An 18,945-nucleotide genomic window follows, 5' to 3' on the forward strand; every position below is an offset into this window, starting at 1 on the left:
GGCCAATCATTTATCCAGTACCTGGCCCCTAACACCATGGGATCTTCTCTTATTTAGCACCTTGACAAAGGTTTTCTGGAAATCCAAATAGATCATGTCCACATGCTGTCCTTTGTCTAGTTCGTCTCTTAACTTATTCCAAGAATTCTAACAGATTTGTCAGGGAAGGCTTCCCCTTGACCAAGCCATTCTGAATCAGTCCTATTTTACCATGAGCTTCTAAGTACTCCTCAATCTTATCTTTAATAGTGGATTCTAAACTCTTACCAATGACCAAGGTCAAGCTAAATGGCCTGCAATTTTCTACCTTTTGCCTCCTTCCCTTCTTAAATAGAAGTGTTACATCAGCAAATCTTCCAGTCCTCTGGAACCTTCCTCAACTCCAGAAATTCCTGAAAAATCACCACCAATGCCTCTGAATCTCCTCAGCTATCACCTCGAAAACTCTGGGGTGTAGTCCATCCTGTCTGGGTGATTTATCCACTCTCAGACATTTCAGCTTCCCCAGTACCTTCTCCTTAGTGATGACCACTGCACTCACCTCTGCTCCCTGACTGTATTGAAGTTCTGATACTTTGCTGGTGTCTTCCACATGAAAGCTGATGGAGAGTTCCTGTTCAGTTCCTCCATTGTTTCTTTCTATGCCATTGCTACTTCTCCAGCCTCATTTTCCAGAGGTCCAATGTCCACTCTTGCCTTTCTCTTACCTTTTATATATTGAAAGAACTCCTTGCCATCTTCTTTTATATTCCTAGTTAGTATGTCCACATATTTATCCTCTCCTCCCTTGTTGGTTTTTTAGTTATCCTCTGGAGGTTTTGAAAGGCTTCCAAATCCTCCGGCTTCCGCATACCTTCATCACCTTGTTAGCTATGGTTATCTTGTCCTCCATTTAGTGTGTTTCTTGTTGCCTGGGATGAATTTCAGCTGTGCCTTCTGAATTACTCTCCAGAAATTCCTGCCATTGCTGCTTCACTGTCTTCCCTTCCAATCAACTCTGGCCAGCTTCTCCCTCATGTTTTTGTAGTTACCTTTACTCAACTGTAATTATATCTGATTCTGGTTCTCTGTCTCATGAGTTATTTTATAATATGATCGTATCCCCCCGAGGAATTCCTTCACCTTAAGCTCCTTATTCAAGTCTACTTCATTACATACCACCAAATCTAGAATAACCTGTTCCAGAGAGGGCTCAGCCACAAGTTGCTCCAAAAAAATCATCTCGTAGACATTCCATGAATTCCTTTCCTTGGGATTCATTACCAACCAGTACTGTCTATCTCCCCTCCGTCTCTCTCTCTCTTTCTCTCCTTTCTCTCTTTCTCCTTTGCACCCCCCCCCCCCCCCCATCTCCCTTGCTTCCCCATCTCCCTCCCTCTCTGTCTCTTCCATCTCTCTCTCTTTCCCCCACATTTACCTAGTGATGTGTCTTATTTTGGGGATTGTCTATCAATGCGGCAAACATGTGTCTAGACCTTCTCAGCCAATGGGCAGCTGTTCGTGATGCCGGGATGATTGTTGTCCCCCTGCCCATCTTCATTTGAAGGTTTGTTTCCATTCCTTCTAAAAACAAAATCTCGTAATTTTCCCAAAGACTATATTCATGATTTGTGGCACCCAGTGAATCTTTTATTTAAGTTTGTGGAAAGCTAGTTACTGCTATCACACAATACTAAATGAGGCATTATGCTGCACAGTTAAGTATTTAATATGGAAGACTAAAAGAACACAACTTTAAAGGGGACCTCACTTTCTAACACCTGTGGTCATGTATTGCAAGTATAAGACAATAACCTCTATCTCTACATTGATGCTCATGTTCCTTGTGTCTGGAGCAGCATTTTGTTGCTGCTGAGTGGATTAACAAGACACAATTGTAAGCATTTGCAATGATTTATAAATCCTTAAAATAACTGCTCATTCATAGAGTTGAACACTTGTCCTATTTTTCTGTAGGTACTGGAACAGAACATTGCCAGTCGCCAAAGCAGTATTAGCGCCATTAAAGAGAAAGCCAACAAGTTCATAGCGACAGCGGATCCAACCACTGCCTCTGCATTGCAAGCAAAGGTGGATGAACTTGCCAAGCGGTTTTCTTCAGCCAGAGGCCGCCACAAGGAAAGAACAGCCAAACTGGAAAAACTCAGAGCCAAAGTGGAACTTTTTGAGAAGACTTACCAAAAAATCGAGCAGTTTGTAACCAAGAAATCTCTGTCTCTCCCCGAATCTGATGGGCCAGGAAAAGATGTTGCTGAACTTTCACAGTATATGCAGGTAAGCAAATGTTCCTTCATGAACGTGGAGACAGGAAACTCACTTTGTACAGCTGTGGGATTTTCATGACCATAATAGGCTGACACTTCATTTTTAGATGTACTCACACATGACATTTTCCCTTCACGATAAAAGAGTCACATTATAAAAACTTATTTTGCTGGGATAAAGAAATGATGTCCTTCTTAATATGGTCTGGACAAAGTAATAATCAAATAACAAAGTCCTGTATTTCCGTGTTTGTCGCTTGTGTAAGGTTGAGGTGTGTGAGGCTGCTGATCAGCTGGCAATTCCAAGGAACTGATCTATTTTCCATTAACATTTACCTATTTAGAAATTAACTTAAAAATTATCTCCCTGAAATTTTTTTCTTATTAGCAGTAACTTAAAAACTGTTTATTAAGGCAAAACCATCAAGTTTGAGATGGCAGTGGACTCATTGGTAGGTTTTGGTTTGGTGTGGTTCATCAACAATTCCATTGTGATTGTATCATGCCAGTTCCAGAAAGAGCCAGATAGATCTTGGCCTTTTCATCCAGTAATTTGTCCATTTGATTTGTATTTGCTCCTGATATGACATGGATCAGCAGTCTTTAATGCAGCCTGAACTGGGATGAGATGGGGAAGAAAGTGGTGTAGCAGTAATGTCATAGGCGAGTAATCCAGACATCTGTGTATTAACATATGTAGCTTTCATTATACAGAAGTGTGCTGTATGGTGAATTCAACTGAAAATTTTAAGCATAAACATAATCAATTTAATTTTTAGTCAACTCAAAATTATTTAGCAGATGTTGTCCAATCACAAAATAACATCGAACATTCCTCAAAGTATTTTGGGTGTTGATGGCATGGACTGGTTGAGTACAATCAGTACCTTGCCCGGTGTGAAAACTCAAAGTAACATGCAGTTTAGTACAAGTTTCTGGTGTTTGGGACAAATGGCCGCCATACATTGCATCACACTAAAGTCAACCTGTTTGGTTTAAATTTAATAAAGTTTGGCAATTAACTGGTACACTCACCATAGCAATGCCTGTACCAATCAAAGTTAAAAATCACACAATACCAGGTTATAGTCCAACAGGTTTAATTGGAAGCATTAGCTTTCGGAGCGCTGCTCCTTCATCAAAGTACACTTTCCATTCAGTGACCACTCTTTTTCTCAGACAGTAGAAAACTGAATTCTTGTAAACGTCCTGATAAGTGTAAGATGAAAAGTTTCAAGAAAATTTCAAATAAGCTTTTCAGCAATCTTTGAATTCTGTGCTACCGGACAACAAAATTATGACAAATGATTTAATGCTTAAAAGATGAGCTTCAACCTTTGGGTTTGTTTTAAGGATTATAGGGTAAAATTCTCCCATTTGGAGGATGACTTGAAAGGATTTCTAAGCAAGACATTGCAAATGAGTTGAATGAATATAAAAAGTTGTTGCTGAATCATTGATTGTACAACATCGTCTCTAACAATGATTTAAGTCAGTCTTGCCTTCAATTCAGCACAACAGATGATTTCATCAGTTGCTGTTCCTGACAACAATATCAGCAGTAAAGAATAGGGGGTGGGGGGGGAGGGGTGGAATTTGAAAATAAATCCAAAGATTTGTAACTGTAAATGTATTTGGTTGGTTTGTTCCTGGCCTTTTGAACTGGTGTACAAGTAAGAGCCTTCATCAATCAGCTTATAAATCTAATTATTCTGAGTCAAATGTTTAAGCCACTGGAACATTCACTAGGCAACAACAATTTATTTGGGGTTCCCTGATTGTGATCTGCAAAATATGACCTCTTCCTTTCTCCCTCACACACTCACCCTGACAAACCCATACACATGCTCTCAGCACACACACAGTCAAAACACGCAGGCGTGACATGCACACACCCAGCTAATATGCTTTATTTGTTCCATTCATGAATTCAACTTCTGCTCTCAACTCTAACTCCAACAACTTCTGTGCTGTACATCTCTATGTCTCTATGACTCTAAATGACAAACTTGTTGATTATCCTCCCTCCTAAGGGGAGGACTATTGATTATAGTTGAATGGATCACTGAAGGTTTCAGCACTATCTCCAAAGTTCATTGCACCACCTAATCAATAAGTCCTGTAAAGAAACATGCTTCAGCAAAACTGTGATTTTATCTTTAGCACTCCCTGTATTTAATCTCAAAGTATGCCCAGGAAATTAATCTTGAGTTTCACAATAATACATGGAGATTGGCAACACCCAGCCTATTGAGAGAAATCATTAAAATTTGTTGTCTACATTGGGATATCCACATGCTACAGTGCCTAGCTTTTTTACTGCCTTGCAGGACCACTGTTGATGTCCTTTCTTAACCCACTGTGATGGCCTAATGCCATCGCTATTTGTTTCATGCTGATCACTCAATTGAAAATACACTGACCTGACAAATGAAAAATAATGAAGTGATCTCAACAGCATTGTTACTGCTTGGCTTGGCCAAGTTCATACCAAGTCTTGGCTTTAAGATTTGCACAAACCACGCAATCAAGCTTTCATTTTTCAGTGAATGTGACAGCTTTGTTCATTCACAGAATCACAAAACACAGAAGGAAACCATTTGGCTGTTGTGTCTGCATAGGTTTTAGAGATGTCTAATTAGGTCCTTTTCCTTGCTCTTCCTCCCATCGCCCTGAAAATCTTTCCTTTCAATTATTTATCCACTCCCTTTTTAAAAATTAGGATTAAACATGTATCTACCACCTGATACCTCAATTTTAGAAGTGAGTTAGAACATGTCCACGGAACTGTAGAATCAGTCAGCTTAGCATTGGAAAAATAATGGAAACCCTATTAAAAAGAGATTAGATCACCTAGAAATTAAAAAGAGAACAATAAATACGCAAAATGGATTTCAAATCAGTAAAGTCTTTTTTAGCCAGCCTTACTAAATTTACTAAAATATACATGGTTAATATAGTAAATGCAACTTGTCTAGATTTCAAAAGGCCTTTAATAGAAGCTTTATAATGGACTAATGAATTAGGTCAGAGATTGAATCTAGACGATAATAGCAGTTTAGGTAGCTAGCTGGTTGTAAGACAAAAAGCAGAAGGCGGGAATAAGGGGTAGTTTTTCACAGTAGTAGTAGTTGGAAAAGGGTGTTCTGCAAAGATCAGTGCAAGAACAACTGTTCACAATTTGTTGCTTAATGATTTAGAATTTGGAACCAAGAATGCAATTTCTAAATTTGTGGCTGACTCCAAACTGGGGAGAATTGCTAATATGAGAAGGTCTGCAACAAATGGCAAAAGGCACTAATTGGCAAATGGATTTCAACTCTGATAAATGTGAGGTATTATGTTTTGGCAACAAAACTTAGGAAAAGCTAAGAATCTAAATGGGCTGCCAGAGGAAAGGGACCTGAGAGTCAGTGTATTCAAATTCTAGAGTGGCAACACAGCTTGTCATTTTTTAAAAGAAGCAAACAAAGCAGTAGGCTTTAATCCTAGAGGGACATACTTTAACAATAACATTGTTGTGCTAAACTTGTGTTAAACCTTAATCAGACAACAACTAGAGTACTGTGTGCAATTCTGATGATCATATAAAAAGATTTAGAGGCACCCATTAGCAGTGGATGAACAGGCTGGATCTTCTTTCTCCTGAAAAGAGGTCTGAGGGCAATCTGTTTGAGGTCTTTAAAGTTGAATTAACCAAAAAAGATTGTCTTCCTTCATGGTACAAAGTAAGAATAGAGGCCATCAGTATAGTATACTCCCCAGAAAATCAAAAAGGGACTTCAGAAGGAACATCTTCACCCTGAGAGGTGAGATTAAAGGACTTGCTACCACGGTGGATAGTTGAAGTGAATATTGGAAATGCATTTTAAGAAAAACTTGACAAACATACGAGGAAGGAGGAATGGAGTGTCATGCTATTAGAAGCTAAATGAGGAAATATAGAGGGAGATGCAATTGGAGCACAGACAACAACATGGATTAATTACACCAATCACCATTTTTAATTTTATTATACCTCTTTAAATTTTCATTTTATTAGTGCATTTCAAATCTTACTAACCAGAAACAGAGTTGGTGTCTTGAGGCAAACATGATAATCTTTGGAACTATCTGGAGTGGGACTTGAACCCATAACTTTCTGAAATTAAGGTGAGAGAATAACCCACTGAGCCAAGGCTGAAAACACAGTGAATTTTTTGTGTCTACTTAAGAAAGCATACAGTTACCAGCCATTAAAGGAGATATTAGAATCTAGCTTTTGTCACACTACATTAACACAATGAGCTATCTCTTTTTTCATTTTCTCTTTCATATTCCTTAAATTTATGTCCTTTATTTTCTGATCCTTCCACTATCAAAACAGTCTGTCATTATTTACTGTACCAGAACCATTCATCCTCTTCAAATACCTCGGTCAAATCTCCTCTCTACCTTCTGCTCTAAGAAAATAATCCCAGTTTCTCTAGTGTCCCACATCCATAAAGCCCCTGATTCCCTAGTCCCATTCTAGCACATTGACCAATCCTTGGCAACCTGCCAAACTGTGTTCAGCTGAGGCCTAACCAATGGTTTAAAATGGTTCTTTGTGGGGACTTCCACTTCAATAAAGGGACCGTGCAGATTTGGAATACTCAGAACGACCAAGTGTTTGGGTCACTTCATCCTTGGTTCAAACTATTTGTTTCTATTATCGAAGGTTCTAGTAACATTTCTAACTTACTGCAAAGCAGCTTAAGAATTTTGCTTTAATCCATGGTTGTAAATCCATCTAAAACACAGCTCCTGCTGGAAAAGGGGTTCCATTTCCAAGCTAGAGTTCCTTACCAGCTTGAATGAGTTTGTATTAGCTGGGGCTAAGAAGAAAAGGTGTAATTGGGCAGGAAAAATTTAGAAACTGACAGTTATATGACATTTAGAATCCAACAGTCCTTTTCTTTTATTCTCCTCAAAAGGAGTGGAGTGAACACTGAAGAAGTTCTGTCCTTATGATGACCAAAAAGGACGGGGTTGCTTTTTGCTGTTTTCCAGAAGATTAAAGTGAAAGCAAGAATGAACCTGCATTTCTAGGCTGCTTTTGTTAACTTCAGGATGTCCCAAAGCCAATGAAGTAATTTTGAAGTGTGTTTACAGAGTCATGGCAGCTAAAACCAACACTCTGATGACTGCCAAATAATCTCTTAGTCGTGTGGTTTGAGGTGTTAATTTTAATCAGAACACCAAATGGATTTCTTTGGTGTTGGTTAATTAATGCCAATGGATTTCTTGGATCAGAAAGACAGCATCTCTGACCACACACTGCTCCCTCTGTACTGCACTGGAATGTCAGCATAGATTATTGGTTCAAGTCTCTAGTGTGGGATAAATACAGAAACTTCTGGAAAAGTCCATCATGTTTGTGCAATGAGGAACAGAGTTGGTGTCTTGAGGCAAACGTGATAATCTTTGGAACTGTCTGGAGTGGGACTTGAACCCATAACTTTCTGAAACAAAGGTGATTGAACAACCCACTGAGCCAAGATTGAAAACATAGTGACTTTTTTGTGTTTGCTTAAGAAAGCACACAGTTACTAGCCACTAAAGGAGATATTAGAATCTAGCTTTTGTCACACTGCATTAACACAACGAGCAAGCATTCACTGGAGAGGAGAGTAAAGATGGGGGAGGGAAAACTTTGCATGTTTATTAACATTTATGTTTATTTATTTTTATGATTATTTATACCTTGTATTTACATAGCATTTTAAAAGAATAAAACATTCCAAGATACTTCACAGAAGATTTATCGTCATCAAAAGAGGTTCAGCACTGAGCCACATACAGAGTCGAAGGCTTGAATTTGAAGGAACATGTCAAAGGAGGAAAGAGAGGCAGAGAGGATTAGGAAGCTTAGTGTCATGACAGCTGAAAGCATGGCTTGCCAGTGGTAGGGTAAGGGAGATTGAGTATCAGATTCTGTGCTAATTGCTCCGGTGGAATGTTCTGGATTTTTTGAACTTGTATCCATGGGAATAACTGATCACACACCCACTTCAACAAGTTAATATCTTTTGACGTGTGCTAGATGGCTGTTCAAAGCTTTAGCCTGTGTATACAACATGTCCCAGCAGATTTTACAAATGCTGAAGGCAATTGTAGTTATTGGTGAGACGGAATAACCTTACAGTGGTCAGAGTGGACATTCCAATTAAGAGCAGACATCAGCCATTAGGCCCTTCAAGTCAGCTTTACCATTCAGTAAAATCCATCATTTTCTAAGGCAGAGATTTATACAGGGATGGGGCCTCAATTATTCACGGTATTCATTAACAATTTTGGCAATCGTGTAAAAAGTCAAATATCCAAATTTGCTGATGATGCAAAATTGGACAACATTGTAGATGATATTGACAACAGCATATAATAATAACAGGATATTGATAGATTAGGTAAATAAGCAAAACTGTGGCAGATAAATTTTAATATAAGCAAGTGTGAGATTATCCATTTCAGATAGTAAAGAATAGATCAGCATTTTTAGGACAAAGTTAAATACGGTGGATCGTCCAATGAGATTTGGGCGTTCAAATGCACAGTTCTTTCAAATGCCACAAGCAGGTGCAGAAAGTCGTCAAGAAAACTAAAGGAATGCTGGCCTTCATATAGAAAGGGCTGGAGTATAAGGATAGAGACGTTATGCGGCAATTAAACAAAACTCTAGGTAGACTCCAATTAAAGTACTGTATGCAGATCTGGGCATTGCACTTTAGAAAGGATGTTTTGATTCTGGAGAGATTCACCGTAGGTTTATAAGGATGATGCTTAGATTTCAGAGTTTAAGTTGTGAGGAGAGATTACACGAATTAGACTCTTATTCTTTAGATTTTAGAAGGTTAAGGGGTGACGTAATTGAGATCTTCAGGTATTAATAGGGAAGGACAGGGTAGCTAAAGATAAACAATTTCTAAATGTTAAAGAGTCTAGAACCAGGGGTATAGTCTAAAAATTAGGGCCAAGCCATTCAGAGCAATATTAGAAAGCACTTCTACACGCAAAGAGTAGTGGAGGTTTGGAACTCTCTTCCTCAAATGGCAGTCGATGCTGTTTCAATTGTTAAATTTAAATCTGAGATTTAAAAAAAAATTATCAAGCAAGAGTTTTTCAATGGATAGGGGCCCAAGGCAGGCATATGGAGTTAGGCCATAGATCAGCCATGATCTTATTAAATAGCAAAGCAGCCATTTGGTGGTGGGCGGCATGGTGGCACAGTGGTTAGCACTGCTGCCTCACAGCGCCAGAGACCCGGGTTCAATTCCCGCCTCAGGCGACTGACTGTGTGGAGTTTGCGAGTTCTCCCCGTGTCTGCGTGGGTTTCCTCCGGGTGCTCCGGTTTCTTCCCACAGTCACAAAGATGTGCAGGTTAGGTGAATTGGCCATGCTAGTGTTAGGTAAAGGGTAAATGTAGGGGTATGGGTGGGTTGCGCTTTGGCGGGTCAGTGTGGACTTGTTGGGCCGAAGGGCCTGTTTCCACACTGTAATGTAATCTAATCTAACCTAAAAAAATCTAATCAGGATCAAATGTCTGAATGCCCTATTCCTGTTCCTATGTCTGGCAGAGGGTGAGATTTCTGTTCTCTGGGTTTCTTAAGCCTGGGTCAGGCCTCACTGCTGCCCAGTGTGTTATTGTCACTTAGTTCTTTAGGTCTTCCTGAAAAGAGGCAGTGGAGGGTTCTCACTGGCTCTCCAGTTGGTAATTTGATCCCATCACCTCCTCTAAATACCACGTCCTGTGTCCATATTTCCCAGCTTGATCAAAGTTAATTTTCCTTTTGTTACCCAACATGCTTGTAGTAGTCATTAGCATATCTCATGAACCATATTAATCTGTATCCAAGTTTCACAGAAATGATGATTACTATTCAGACTACTTCATTGTGTTACAATACAAAAAAAACCTTTGCTAACCCCATTTTCTTCTCCAGCTACTTCAGGAAATATTTTTAGCAAAAGCCAGTAACAAATTAACCTTAAAATCCCCATTATTTCGACATATGCCATTATATTTCTATGCATGTCTGTTTGATATAACAATTCTCATCTCCACTAGCTTTTGTCAGCATTTGCCATTGCCTAAATCATTGCTGCTAAAACCCGAATCTCTATCTTTGTTACTGCTATAATCACCCATATCAATGATTTCCCCATTACCCCGATCACACCCATACAAATGGTGTCCTGTAGTTGAGAGCACCTTCTTCCCCATATTAATGGTCTCCCCTGGCAATTAATTCTTCAGCTCATTCAGTATTCTCTGCTCAGCCTCTGATCCTGCACCCCTCTACCCCAATCTACATACCTTCCAATCTCCCAATAGCTCTGATTTACAATTTTCCTCCTCAAGTCTAAACCCCTTCAGGACTTTACGCAATCTATAACTAGCCCCATTACCCTCACTAAATTCCATACTGATAACTTTGGCCTTTCTACATCCTTTGTTTTTTTGCCCAACCTATGTGTCTGAAGGGTCAACCACCAAGGCCCCAGACAGTAGAGTTGTCTGCCATAACTCCTTCACTCCTTTCTCTTCTCCTTCAAGTTCAATCTTTTAGATTGATCGATTGGACTAAGATCTTAAAGGACTGAGCTTTGGTACAGTTTCCACCTTATTTGCCACACTTTCATGAGGCATTTCAAATGATTTTTCTGCACCAAAGGCCTATATAAAAAGAAACTACCTTTTTCTTCTAAAATAATTTTCTTTCCACTGATATAGATTACTTTTATCCACTCACTATCCACACTTACACCCAGACTGTTACTTAAGTCAGACAAAGGTCATCTGTTTTCTGCTACCACAGAAGCGAATTGCTTATAACATATGAATCATGCTGACCATTTCATGCAGTTCAGCATGTACATAGCCTGTACTTAGCAAATTTATTGACTTCAGGCAAAGTTGTGTTTCTGAGCAATCCCATTTAGTTGTTCAAAATCTTTCTGAAATGTGGTAGGTGATGAGATTCCCACCGGACAGCATGGTGGCTCAGTGGTAAGCACCGCTGCCTCACAGCCAGTTCAATCCCAGCCTTGGCTGACTGTGTGAAGTTTGCACATTCTCTCTGTGTTTGAATGAGTTTCCTTCAGGTGGTCTGGATTCCTCCCACAGTCCAATGACATACAGGTTAGGTGGTTTAGCTATGGGAACTGGCCCATAGTGTCCGGTAAGTGCAGGCCAGATGGATTAGCCATTGCAAAGTGCGAGGTTATAGGGTAGGGGGTGAGTCTGAGTGGGCTGTTCTTCAGAGGGTTGGTGTGGATTTGATGGACTGAATTGTCTGCTTCCACACTGTGTGGATTCTGTGATTGCTACTAGATTACAGTTAAGTGAGGCACTAGCAAAATGTGGACCTCTGTCTGTGTCTTTTTCTTTTTAAAAAAAACTGTTGGTTACCTAACTTACCTTGCTTTTTTATCCATCAGTTTATAACCAGTAGTTCGGGTCAACGCCAAGACTGCTGATATTGTGGTGACTGTTTAGTGATATAGCTGAGCTGTGCTGTTTATTTGACACTAGTATTAATTATAATTGCGGCCCCTTTGTTGCAGGAAATGAAGGCTGAACTATTGGACCAGAGTAAAGATCTCAACACACTAAATCAGTTGGCTGAAGAGCTGGGGGGATGCGCTACAGATAAAGAACGGACACGGATCCTCAACAGTGTCAATGCTCTGTCAAAGCATTTTCAAGAACTTGGAGAGGCTACCAAGAAAAGGTGAGCAGCAAACATTTACTTCTTGGAGTTGACAGTTTATCTACATTTCCACCATGACTTTTTTTTTCTCATTGTCGATGAGTCAGTGAATGATGCTGGTATTTTATTTTCACAAATGTAATCTGTTGAATGTGTCTGAGCGAAGAACAAATCTGCAGAAACCCAGTTGTTACTAGTGAGTTCTGAAAAAAGTCTCACAATATCTATCAGTATTTATAATCCCTGGCCTCACTCCCTGCCCTACATATTTTCCAATCTCCCAACAGTGCTGATTACAATTCTCCTCCTCAGATCTAAACCTCTTAAGGATTTTACACAGTCTGTAACCAGCCCCATTACCCTTCCTAAACTCTACCCACGACTGTGGCCATTTTTTGCATTTCTTGTTATTTTTGCCGAACCTCTGTGGCCCTTCAGTCCAACATAAACAACAGAAAAGGCTGGAGTTCACCACAAGCTAGATCTTGGATCCTTGGATCTGGTTTAATTTTGGACCCTGGGGTGTCTGTTCTCTTGGTTCTCCCGTCCCACATGTTCAGTATGTGGTCTCACGCTATCCCCTCATCCTGACATTGTTACGTGAGACTCCCTTCCACTCTATATGTGTCATTATCACTTTCATTGTCGTCGTCGTCTTTCTGAATTTTCTTGCCTCTATCTCTGACTATCCCTTTCATTTATGTTCAGTTTCACATTTTCTCATACACTCTGATTCTCACACTTGCCCTTTCTGCCCCTGTCTTTGGCCATTTTGCTGACTCCCCTTCCAATTTGTCTTTATATGTTCATTTTTGTTATCTCAATATCTTAGTTCCACTACTCAAGTATTTCAACTTGTTCCTTATACTGTTTGCAATGCTTTTCCCATTTTAAATATTCAAGTCAATGTTTCTGTTCTATTGTACATGTTGTACATTGGACAGAATTTGTCAGTGTGGCATGAGAAAAAATTTAAGCAGGTTTCTACATCAATCTTGCTGACTACGATTTGTGCCAAAATGTCCTGAGAGTCTTAGCGCATGGAAGGCTGAACATATAAACCGGAGCAAAAATATGGAAAAGGGCTTCATCAGCGCGGGTTGGCATAAAATGTGGAGAGAAGTCTTGGTGATTCTTACTAACATGATTTGAATCCATCAAAACCTAATTTAACTAATGGAGCAGGTTGTAGTCTTACCAATAGACACCAGTCTCTGTCATCCACCACAACTAAATGAAAAGCATTAAGAAAGGTTTATACCATTTTTCCACAATGTTTAGTGTGATTAATTAATGGGAAGCTCTGTGACTACTGCATTCCAATTCCAATGATGCAGTGGTCTCAGACATTCAACTGAGATTGCTGTCGGTGGGTTAAGGGGAAGTTGCTTTTTGCAATCTTGGACTTCATAAATGATATTTAGCTGAAGCTGTTACAAAACTGAATTCTGACACTGAGGCTAGCAGCATTATCAACCGTTGTAATAACTGCAAAGGTCTCGCTGCGGTTATAGGGGAGATCAATTCAAGATCCACTACTAGTATCTGAAACTTTAATCAAGGCAATTACAAGGAAATGAAGTGGAGTGGGTAAGTAGATGGATAGGGGAGACAGCAGAAAAGCAGTGAATGTATTAAAGGAGATATTTTCTAACTTTCAATAAAGAAATATTTCACTGAGAAGGACTCAACAAGATCGATTAACCATTCATGACTTTCTGAGGAAGTTAAGGTTGGTAGCAAATGGAAAGGAAAGGTTTACAATGCCATGAAGTTTAATGACAACCAGAACAATGGGAACATTTTAAAAAACAGACTTTTAAAAAAGGAAAAGAAAGAGAAATCTAGTGAGAAATGTAAAAATAGACATCAGAAGCTTATGAAATGTATAAAAATGGAAAGAGTAGCTAACGTGAGCTCAGAAGATTGCATCATGAAAAATGGACATTTCTATGTTGGAATTATATGATCTTTTCCAGTGTTCCCTGTCACCCCATTCTCTCTCTCTCTTCCTGTCCACTCTGTTTTATCTTTACACTCCTCCTCCACACGTTTTCTTTTATTGTCTCTAACTCTCTAGTTTTCTCAGTTTTCTTTTCCTTTCTGTAATTTATTCATTTCCAAATGTTTCTTCTTTCTCCTAATTGTGTCCTCATCTTTTAACATGCCTTTCAGTATTTCTGACACACGTTACTTCTCTTGTTTCTCTGTCTCACTGGTGCTTATCTTCTTCCATGGAAATCTGGGGTTCAGTCAGGGCTGTTTCAGAGCTGTAGAAATAATCATGTGTCAACCTTGGACTGGGAGTGTTTGTCCCTGAATGTATCCATCACACACACATTGTTGTATTCTGGAAATCTGGATGGTGAAGAATGGAACTGGAGCTTAATCTCGACATCCTGCACCTCTATACCTTTCAGTCTGCTCCTGTATATCAGAAGGGGAAAGGTGACATGGTGGAAATGTCAATGGATGAACAACCCAGTGGTCCATGCTAGTGCCTTGGAGACATGGGTCCAAATTTCAGCATGTCAACTTGTGGAATTCAAAGCCAATCAATAAATCTGGAACTAAAAACATGTTGTAGTAATGGCGACCATGAAACTGTTATTGATTGTCCTAAAAGCTCACTATTGCCTTTTTTGGAAGAAAGTCTGGGACCCTTACCAGGTCTGACCGACAAGTGACTCCAGATCCATAGCAACATGGTTGAGTTTTTAACTGCCCTCCAAAATGGAAATTGAAAGCCACTCAGTTCAGAATGGGCAATGAGTGCTGGCTTTGTAAGCGATGCCTCTGTCTCATGAAAGTAAGTGAATCTCCTCTTAATGCCCAGCCCCTGAACATGACTAAGTACTCATTTTTTGTACAGTTACCCTCCATTCCAGTTCATGTATTGAGGAGAAAGTGAGGACTACAGATGCTGGAGATCAGAGCTGAAAATGTGCTGCTGGAAAAGCACAGCAGGTCAGGCAGCATCCAAGGAACAGGAGAATCGACGTTTCGGGCATAAGCCCTTCCTGTTCCTTGGAAGCTGCCTGACCTGCTGCACTTTTCCAGCAACACATTTTCAGTTCATGTATTGACCCTAGTATACACATCTCCAATTCATTTGCCACCCAAATGTCTGCTCACTTTGGCTGCAAGTCCTATCCATGAATGCTGAGATCCAGTCCTTCACTGTTTGCACCTCCCTGACCGCACTATTCACATCCATGCTCCCATTGGGATCAACGGATAATGAGTGATCGTGGTATTGCTATTGTTCAAGGCTTAGTGGGCAAGCTGATAGGCAAGAGGATCTCCAAGGAATTGATGCTGTGGTCGAACTAAAATTATGACTAATTTTCAAAGGTGTTGCATAGTGAGCAATTTTTTAGTTGGATGTTGCTAGTTTAAACCAGTCAGAAATACTGTTGTGTGTAGTCTCTAAAGATTTATCTGGCTCCTGGTTTTGTGACTCAAGGATTTCATTGGTTCAAGGGACACTGCAACCTTCTTTTCTTACGGTCTAAATGGACGTGAGAATGCAATGGTTCCAAAAGCTGTGGCTTATTTCAACTTTCTCTTGCTGTTCACTCACTTTCCTTTTGTTTTTGATTTGCAGAGAGGAAGAATTATTTTGTTGCCAGCTTCAGACAGATCAATTTAAAGCACTGCTGATGTCGTTCAATAAGTGGGCGGAGGGAATGAACACAAGGATTCCAATTGTAGACCCAAGTCTAACTACAGAAGCTCTTCAGAAGCATTTGTCCAGTATTCAGGTGAGAAATCCTAAGCTGCTGAATACTGTGCACTTTGTTCCTTTCACAATGAATTATTAATCAATCGAGTAAAGCAGTCAAAAGTCTCTGAGGACAACTCTTATCCCTAGATACTTAATGTATTGTATCTCTGTTGTTCAGTAGCTTAAATAACTACTTATTTAATCTTTCTATGCTCATTCTTGTATTAGTTCAGCTCAGTAAATGATTATTTTAAGTGCTTGTGTCCTAGATTACACTTTGTGAAATAAGCTTCCATTTAACTCCAGTTGATGCTTGAGATTGGAATAATGCAAAATTCCCTGGAAATGGCAAGCTCAATACTTTAGCTTCATGCTGCATAAAGTTGTGTAAGTTTGTATTTATCTGATTAATAAAGAGCAGTAATTTGGACTGATATAGCACATTTTAATGCAGTAAAAGGGTCCAAGACACTTCACAGGAGTATGTCAAACACAATTTAACACTGAGCCACTCAAGGTAATATTAAAACAAGTGACTCAAAAGCTTGGACCAAGGCGTAGGCTTTAAGAGGGTCTTAAATGAGAAAATTGAGTGAGGATGTTTAGATCTTGTATCGAGATGACTGAAGATACAACTAGCACCAGTTACATAATGCAAGTCAAGAATGTGCAAGAGGCCCTGGGTGAAAAATTTACTCTTGCAGTTCTTTAGGAACTGGTCAGAATCACTGGGTATACTGGAAATTCTTGCTTGTACTTTTAAAAATATAATGGTGCAGTTGAGGGAGTTTCTGTGATCACATTTGATTGTTTGTGCCCAGTGCATTTTATAGCATGGAAGAATCGCCGTGGGAGGGTGGGGGCAGCAGTGTAGTTGAGCTGAATTTGATATTCTGTCTCAGGCCAGTTGACATGACATGTGCATGTTCCATTATTATTCTGTAAAAGATACTCTGGCCATCTTAGAGGTGAACTAGTGAATGTGAAGCAGAACAGACAATATAGAGTTAAGCATATTCATTTTTGCTTTTCTTTCAATGCAAATGTGTGTGACCATTGTGAAAATGACATGGTAACTGGAAGCAAATACAAGAGTGACTTTGAAATAAGAATCATGTCTGTATATATGTTAATATATACTTCTATATGTTTATAAAGATAAACATTTGCATGGTTATGGGAGAGAGTCAAGTAGTGCAATTGCTTAGGTAGGTCTTTCTCAGACCTGACTGAGGCTTGATGGGCTGAATGGTCTCATTCTGTGTGCTGTACGATGGGACAGTTTTGTTTTCTACTTTTCATTTTTGCTCTTCTTACATTCAGAAATTACACCATTCATTCAACATTGGTCTACTTAAATGCAATTTTTCATTTTGCTTACTTAGGGCATGCTCAATGAGTGGTCTTCAAAAGCTTCCGAACTTGTGGAAGTTAATCAGAAAGGGTCAACTTTGTGTCACCTAATCAATACACTGACTTCTCCAGCCTATTCAAGGACAATATTCAAATCAGGTAAACTAGCGCGGCTGAAAGTTGCATGCATTGTCCTGACAGATGATTTAATCAGCTCAATTCCCTTTTTTAAAATACTTCAATTGTTTAATAGCTACAACAGTGATTGATGACTGGAATGAAGATCATTCGTTAGAATTTTCAATTTGATTACAGTTTTATTTTGTATCCCAGGCCAGCAAATTGCAAACACGGCAATTTTGACAACCTTCAGTCAGTGATGTATGAAGTGTATTGAATGGATTCTTGCCACAACAGCTCATTTGAGGGAATGCCATGTATTGGCACTATTTCCAATTGGGCCTGTGTTCTACTGTCTGTCTATCATTGAACCCATATATTTAACTGAATAATGTTTCCAGACAGAATTCCCTATGTTTCTACAATCCAGTGCAGCTATTAAGCATATTTTATTTGGCATATTCATTTCATGGATCTATGGTTTAATGAACTGCTGTAATTCAGTTTCAAATGAAGTGTTTGAAGATTTTAATTAAACAGTACATTACTGTAACACAAATATCCTTGTGATGTAGCAAGAAAAATAAAACCTTAATTCTCCAAGGTTTTATAAATGTCTTTATAATTCACCCTGTTCAAGGCTTCATAATCAGTACTGTGGAATTCTCCTTTGTGCAAACTGACTAACAGCTAGCTTGCTGCTGTTAGTGTTATCAGGAGAATACACTGGGTGCTATTTTCACAGGTGGCTATTCTTTTTAACTATGCTGTTAAGGTGAAGAAGTTTAAAATAAGCAATGAGAGCCTAGTTTTATTAAACTAATTTAAATTGGGAGTTTCTGCAGAAATGACTCCAAAGATTGTACAACCCCAGCGTGCACAATGGGAGACATCCAACAGAACTGTTTCACCCAAAGGATGGTAGGATTATAGAATGAGTTGCCTGGTAAACCAGTCAAATGAATGGTACGTGTGTTACTAGATGAAATCCATTATTATATTGGATGCTGGGAGTAAGGGATATGGTGGAGCAAAGAGTTAAAAGAGAAAGCCCTGTAGGCCTAAATGGCTTGCAGTTGATGAGCACAATTGTTGCTGTGTAAGACAATTGAATTTCAGCAACTGGGAATGTTGAACATGTATGAAATTTGTCATATGTTGGAGAATTTCCTAAAAGCTTCTTTCTGAATTCACAATGTGGACCTCGTTGGCGGCACGGTGGCACAGTGGTTAGCACTGTTGCCTCACAGCGCTAGAGACCCGGATTCAATTCCCACCTCAGACGACTGACTGTGTGGAGTTTGCACATTCTCCATGTGTCTGTCTGGGTTTCCTCTGAGTGCTCTGGTTTCCTCCCACAGTCCAAAGATGTGCAGGTCAGGTGAATTGGCCATGCTTAATTGCCCGTAGTGTTAGGTAAGGGGTAAATGTAGGGGTATGGGTGGGTTGCGCTTTGGCGGGTCAGTGTGGACTTGTTGGGCCGAAGGGCCTGTTTCCACACTGTAATGTAATCTAATCTAATCTAACCTTGAGGTGCTTGGCTGGAATGACATAATGTTAAAATAGAATCCATAAAGCCTAATTTGAAGGAAGACTTTAACCATTTTAAAATGCATCCATTTAGAGTACCACATTCAGTTTTCGGCGCCACTCACCAGGAAGGACATATAGGTCCTGGAAGTGATGTTGACGCTGGAAAATGATACCTTGGCCTAATGGATAAAGTCATAAGAAGCAGTTGCATTGACTT

General features: G+C 39.5%; 1 protein-coding gene across 15 annotated transcripts in view; it reads left to right on the top strand.

The window, feature by feature from the left end:
- Nucleotides 1–18,945, top strand: part of dst (dystonin) — a 622,282-nt gene that overhangs the window by 399,863 nt on the left and 203,474 nt on the right. For all 15 annotated transcript variants that reach the window (XM_072558451.1, XM_072558477.1, XM_072558489.1 and 12 more), the window contains 4 exons: nt 1,957–2,274; nt 11,850–12,016; nt 15,603–15,759; nt 17,108–17,234. In XM_072558451.1, coding sequence (XP_072414552.1) covers nt 1,957–2,274; nt 11,850–12,016; nt 15,603–15,759; nt 17,108–17,234 — 769 coding nt within the window. The remainder of the gene's footprint in view (nt 1–1,956; nt 2,275–11,849; nt 12,017–15,602; nt 15,760–17,107; nt 17,235–18,945) is intronic.

The sequence above is a fragment of the Chiloscyllium punctatum genome, chromosome 3 (genome assembly GCF_047496795.1).
Source record: "Chiloscyllium punctatum isolate Juve2018m chromosome 3, sChiPun1.3, whole genome shotgun sequence".
Lineage (NCBI taxonomy): Eukaryota > Metazoa > Chordata > Chondrichthyes > Orectolobiformes > Hemiscylliidae > Chiloscyllium > Chiloscyllium punctatum.